This window comes from Pinus tabuliformis, chromosome 2_2 (assembly GCF_031772625.1).
Source record: "Pinus tabuliformis cultivar Carrire ecotype Pingquan chromosome 2_2, CPIR1, whole genome shotgun sequence".
NCBI classification, from domain to species: Eukaryota; Viridiplantae; Streptophyta; class Pinopsida; order Pinales; family Pinaceae; genus Pinus; species Pinus tabuliformis.
The window spans coordinates 1,306,411,174-1,306,417,671 of NC_142300.1; the positions used below are offsets into that span (position 1 = coordinate 1,306,411,174).

General features: G+C 30.0%; 1 protein-coding gene across 1 annotated transcript; it reads left to right on the forward strand.

Moving 5' to 3' along the window:
- Positions 1 to 5,259: 5,259 nt before the first annotated feature.
- Positions 5,260 to 6,280, forward strand: LOC149198296 (uncharacterized). The gene has a single exon (XM_089404114.1). It carries the CDS (start codon positions 5,472 to 5,474, stop codon positions 6,075 to 6,077), a length of 606 nt encoding a protein of 201 aa, XP_089260240.1. The 5' UTR covers positions 5,260 to 5,471; the 3' UTR covers positions 6,078 to 6,280.
- The last annotated feature ends 218 nt before the right edge of the window (positions 6,281 to 6,498 follow it).

Here is a 6,498-nt window from a genome sequence, read left to right on the forward strand (position 1 = left end):
TCAATGCGGAAGTGACTAGAGCTTTCACTACACAGAAAGCTTCATGTAAAGAGAATCAATTAAATAATGGTGGTATGCATTATTTACAATTAAAATACTATCAATAATATAAGCATAAACAATGTTATTCCGAACAACTATCAATAATATAAGCATAAACAATGTTATTCCGAACAACAAATATGGATTATGTTTTAATACTAAAATATTAGCAATAAAAGCCTTTAGTATAGGGTGCAAAGAACTGCACAATGGAATCTTGAAAGCTTCTTTCGCATAATGATTTTTTTTTCATTTCGGCACATCTAGCTAATTTCATAAACATAACCATAAACAAAGATCTTGTTCAATGAAATGTGGTTTTGTACAAAATTTTGTCCGCACTATGCGCAGCCTTTATTGAACTGGCTACTAAGGCATAAAATGTATGGAACAACTAGCTCTCGTTCTTGTTAGAGTTTAACTTGCTTATATTTCTCCATCTGAAAGAGTTTAATCAAAAGTGTATTCAGTAATACACTTCGCTGGCAACCGCTATCTCCCATGGCCAACATAACATTGTATTTATCTGAGAATAAGCATTAGTGGAAGATATGTGTGCGAATCTATAACCAACATTATGATGGGGATCTCAAATGATTGGAATTGGGATATGGCCCCATGGAGAATGTTTCCATAGGACTACGATATGCAAAGAAACTTCATTGAAGGTCACCAACTCTTGCTTGAAGAAAATGCACGAGAAGTTGCGGCTGTGGGCTCCTCTGCGTGTTGAATTTCAGTGGAGCTGGAGAGCCAAGGCTTGTGTCTGAAGAATCTGTGTAATGCCATGGGGAAAACAAGTACCAAACCCTGTGTTTTTCTTCTTCATGATCACCTTCAGATTTATGTTACTTTATTAATTAATTTTAGTTGTGTTTTTTGGTGGTGTTTTGTGCAAAGTGAAAGCTCAAATGACACCCTGCACTCCCCCACTTGTTCCCCCAAAAAATAAATTCTAGAGTGCTGAGTCTTTAGCGAGGAAGCATATGAACAATGTGGAGGATAACAATGTAAAGGATGGCTCATTGTGCAGAGGTGCGAATAAGTGTAAATGCTTCACACTTCTCTGCACTTCCGCACAAGGAGCTTCTTCCATATTGTCTCACGAATTATTATTAATTTAGTAATGAAAAAAGAAATTTTATTTGTTTTTAATGAGTTGTTATCTTTTAGAAATAAATAATATTAACCGTCTTAGTTAAAACATATAATAATTATGAACGAGAGGACAAACAATTAGCGGTTAATAACAGATGAACGATAAAACAACTAGCTATGTGGAGGAAGTTGTGTGGAGGCGAAGGAAGATGTGTGGAATTGGCATTCGTTGTGTGTGTACAGAGGCAGGAATAACGACATATTGCCAATGCAGAAATCATTCTCGAACAAGGATGAAATGCAAACGCGACGCTAATGATGAAATGTGGACCCCACATTGCCTCAATCAATTAATTTGCGATAGAGGCAAAGACTGTGTTGCATGACAACTGCCTATGTTGCATGACAAGTATTAATCTTGTTAGAATGAGATATAATGTTTATTGTTATTTATTAAAGTAAAAGTAGTAATTAAATCAAGTTAAAAATATTTTAAGATAAATAAATTTGTAATTAAATGAGATTGTAGATGGGAGATTAAATTAAAAATAAGACATGATTTCCTTTTGTCTTACTCTTATTAATATAAAACATAATTTTGTCTAATTCTATAATTAAATTATTTTTTAAAACCTTTTAATCTATAGAAATGATAATAATTTTGGTAAATTTTATTTCTTACCTATGTTTAAATATAAAAACCACACTGTAAAAAAATATAATATTTATTTTCACTTTTTTGACTAGCCAAATAAACCTCTTAGGAAATAGTAAATATCACAATCATCTTCATAGTAGTTAACCTCGTCACAATTATTGTAATTACATTTTATTATTTTTTCAATATTGACAATTTTTATTTTTGGAGCAAGTTAATCTTATAGTAAATGGACCTTTCAAGTACGAGTAGAGTTTTACTATAATCCTAAGTTCATTCAAGGTGAAACTAGGACTTCAAAGGTTTTCCCAATTCTAAATAGACCTATATGATAAAAAATTAATTAGATTTTTGAATCCATAAGAAATCTAAGTTAGTGTATTAACATATTCTAGCAACTAGAGAAATCTAAGTTAGTGTATTAACATATTCTAGCAACTAGAGAAAGGTTCCTAGACTAGACAACTCCCTTATTTTTATTTTGGTTAGAACCAAAAGCTTATTTCTCCCAAAATACCTAACCCCTACTAAAATCTACTTTTTTATCTATTATGATAGAACTTTGATGTAGATATAATAAAATTATCACTCTTTACGATATCTAGTTGAGGACTCCTAAGTAGATGGAACATCACTATCCATTAATTAAACATGGGCTAGTGATTGCACGTTATTTGAAATTCTTCAAGATAATGGAACTTTTATATGAAATTATTTAAGATAGTGTGACGCTGGTTAAATAAACATCAATAACTAGAACTCCATTACTTTTAAATAATTACTAGCATAAATTTATTTTAATTGAAGAATTAACAAAAAAAAAAAAAAACTAGAACTCCATTACTTTTCAATAATTACTAGCATAAATCTATTTTATTTAAAAAGTTAATAAAAAATACAACACAAAAAATAGAGTGAGTGATGAGTAGGCTATATATATAATTTGAGAAAGATATTGCAAAACTAATAAAAAAAATACAAACACTCTATATATATAAATTAGGAAATATTTGAAAATTTTGTTAAAAATTCTCTATTTTTACATATTTGATAAAATTTTGTATCTAAAGGTGTAAGCCATTTATGAATAATTTAGTTCTCTAATTTCCAAAATTAAATAAATTAAAAGAAAAAATAGTTTCTTAAAAAAATTTCATTAAAAAATTAAACTCATTCACTTTTCAAAAGATTAATTTAAAATTTTCTTACTTTATTGTTATTATTATTTATTTATTTTAAGTTAATTTATATACATTATAGTTTACAAATAGTCACGAGCAAAAATTCATTTTAAATTTATATTCATCAAATATGAAGAGATATCAATTTTTTTAGTATATAATTTTGTAATCATTTTATGCATGTATTAATTCTTTTATATTAAATAACTCAAAAATTGCACATTAAACAATTTTAATTGGTTTTGATATAAGTTTTCTATATATGTACAAAAAGAGGGCCCATAAATGCTTCTTCTGGGAGCTAGCCTCCCCCATTTGAAAAAAAATGTATTCTGTAATTATTTTTTACTTTTAATTTTTAAATGTAATATTTATTTGTGATATCTTTTTAAATCTAGATCTATTAAATATTGAAACGGATTAAATTTCTTAATGTGTAATTTTTTAGTTACTTAGATCTATTTCAAATCAAGATTTATTAAATATTGGGCAATCAAATTTCTTAAAGTGTATTTTTTTTAATCATTTAATTATATTTTTGATAGATTTTTGAAACAACTATATATATTAATTTGAAAAGTCCAATGTTTTTTAAGTGAACACTCCACCAATTTATTAGCTTTAATTTTTCCCTGACAATGGGTGGACTATCCACTTGAAACATTGGAGGTTTCAAGCTAGGTAGAGTGATAGACATTTCAATCTTATACACACATTTCACTCCAAAAAAAAACTATAAACAATATAATTGACTGTGAAAATATAAACTCAAGGACATATAATTCTCTATGTGTATTTTTGTTATATTAAATGATTAAAAACTTTGATCCATATTTGTATTTTATCACATACATGTACACTAGTACAACTATATAGATTGAATAGTTGTTAAAGGGCAATAAGCATTAATCCATAATAAGCATCAAAACACTTCATAATACATCTCGTGTTGCTAATATTAAAAAATCACAAAATCAAAGTAAATTATAACTTTATTTTAGATAACAACAACAATAATAAGAAGAATTAGTACATAAGTTAAACATATATACATTTAAAAAACATGGAATAATATTTTTAACCATGAAAAATTACCTTTACTTTATCATGATTTTTAATTTAAAAATAGATTTCGTTACAATATCATAACTTATCAATACCACATGCCCAAAAAACCATAACTCACTTTATATGATATTTGTTCATATGACATATTTTTAAAATAATCATTTAATCAAAATAAAACAAAACAAAAAATATAACTATATTGAAGATAAATCTCAATCATTAATTTTGTATACCACCATGAATATTCTATAAAAATTAAATCCCTATCATCCATTTCATAAGTAAAAACATTTCTTTTTTATAATAACAATAAAATAAATGAAACATAACATTATTATTTAAAATTTATATCTATTATTAAAAGTATTCTATAAAAACTAAATCTCATTTTGCACCTTATAGTTAACCACATTTCCTTTTTATTGAATTATAAATTTCTTTGATGTAATAAAGATAAACCATATAAAATGTAACATTGTTATTTATTATAATTAACCACATTTCCTTTTTATTGAATTATAAATTTCTTTAATATAATAAAGATAAACCTTATAAAATGTAGCATTATTATTTATTATTTTATTTTAGCACCCATCCCATCTCAACCATACTCATAGCTGCAAAATTCTACCATTATTACTTATTTTACATTACATGAACAAGCATAAGAGAGCGAAGCCTATCTATCCGAGACACGTGGAAAATGTCATGCACCTGTCACGAGGTGAATGCCTTTCGTACATGTCATCACTGACTCTACCATCTGCCAACATAAAGTCTCATATGTTGATTTGTCACTATCAGACATAAACACTCCATATGGCTATGTGTCCCCGCCACGTGGAAAATGCCATGAACTATAAGGTTTTACGCGAGACCATTGATTTTCGTATATGTCGTCATTGATTATAATAGCTGCTCAAATAAAGGCTCCAGCTGGCTATGTATCAAAGCCACGTGTGCAATGTATTGGGCTAGGAACAAGACAATTGCTTTTCGTACATGTCATCACTGAGTTTATTACAGTTACTTTTTCGTACATGTCATGCCGACCGACTTTACCAGCTGCCATGCACTAACTGCTAACCCTCCCGGACAAAGACGTGCTTTCTAATTCTGATGAAGATGGCCCCGCTAAACCTTATGAGTTGGATCCCAATTTCTTTCAATAAAACAGCGCGAAAATTACGGATGACAACCAGGCAAATGTCCTGTAACTCTGCAACTAGCTCAGAAAAAAAACAGAAATGAATAAGTTCAGTACTGCTACTTACTACTTCGTATCATAAAATTATGTTACTGTTACTAAAGGGGAAAATGAAAAACGCACACGCCATTATTAAAGATTCCCACGACTTTGGGCTGAGTTTTCTGGCTTTGACCGCCTTTATATAGCGTTCCCGGTTTATCCGATATACAGATCGATGGGTTTCTGGGTTTACAGTACTCATTCTCACAGTGCTTCTGATAAATTTATCAAAATTCCAAATATGGGGAGCTGCATTTCTTCAAATGCCATCTCTTCTGTGCCAGCAGCTACTGCAAAGCTCATATTGATGGACGGGAGCATCCTGGAGTTTTCTGAAATGGTGAGAAGCGAAGAGATTCTGCAAGAATATCCGGGCCACTTTATCTGTGATTCAGACGGCCTTTATGCCGGTCGAAACATCTCCCAGGTTCTGTGTCATGATGATAAGTTGCAGATTGGGCAGCTCTACTTTCTTCTTCCTCAGCGGAAATTGCAGTTTGTGTTGACGGACTCTGACATGGCTTCTCTTCTTTTCAAGATTAGCACTGCTTGGGAATCAGCGCAGAAGAAGAGGCAGAGCAAAAGATTATCGCGTGGGTTCGTTAAAGCCCAAGCTCAAGTGCAGCCCTTTTTCAATATTCAGAGCCGAGATGAAAGTGAAACAGAGTACGACTCTTCTTCTGTTTGTTGTTTGTCCAGGCGCCCTAATAATCCAGTTTCAACAGATAGAGGGCGACTCCATTTTCAACCCATGTTGGAGACGATTGTGGAGACTGTGTGATCGATGGTGATAGTGATTTTCATGTAACAAATATGTATAAATCAAGAAACAAAGAATTTTTTGAACTTGCTCTGGTTAATAGGATTTGGAAATATTTTTGGAATTTGCAATCCAGTTAAATTGGAAATATTTTTGGAATCGATTGTGAGAGTGATTTTCATGTAACAAATATGTATAAATCAAGAAACAGAGAATTTTTTGAACCTGTTATTTTTGAACTTGTTCTGGTTAATAGGATTTGAAAATATTTTTGGAATTTGCAATCCAGTTAAATTGGAAATATTTTTGGAATTTGCAATTGAGCTAAAGACATCTTTAAATCTGTCCAAATAATCTGTCATATTGTCTTTAAATCTGTCCAATTAATCTGTCATAAATTCAGATGATTAAATGTGACTGAAATGTTTTCTTCTCAAAATGG

Excerpts from the sequence above, each read along its gene's own strand:
- LOC149198296 (XM_089404114.1), top strand. The coding sequence starts at position 5,472 with ATGGGTTTCTGGGTTTACAGTACTCATTCTCACAGTGCTTCTGATAAA.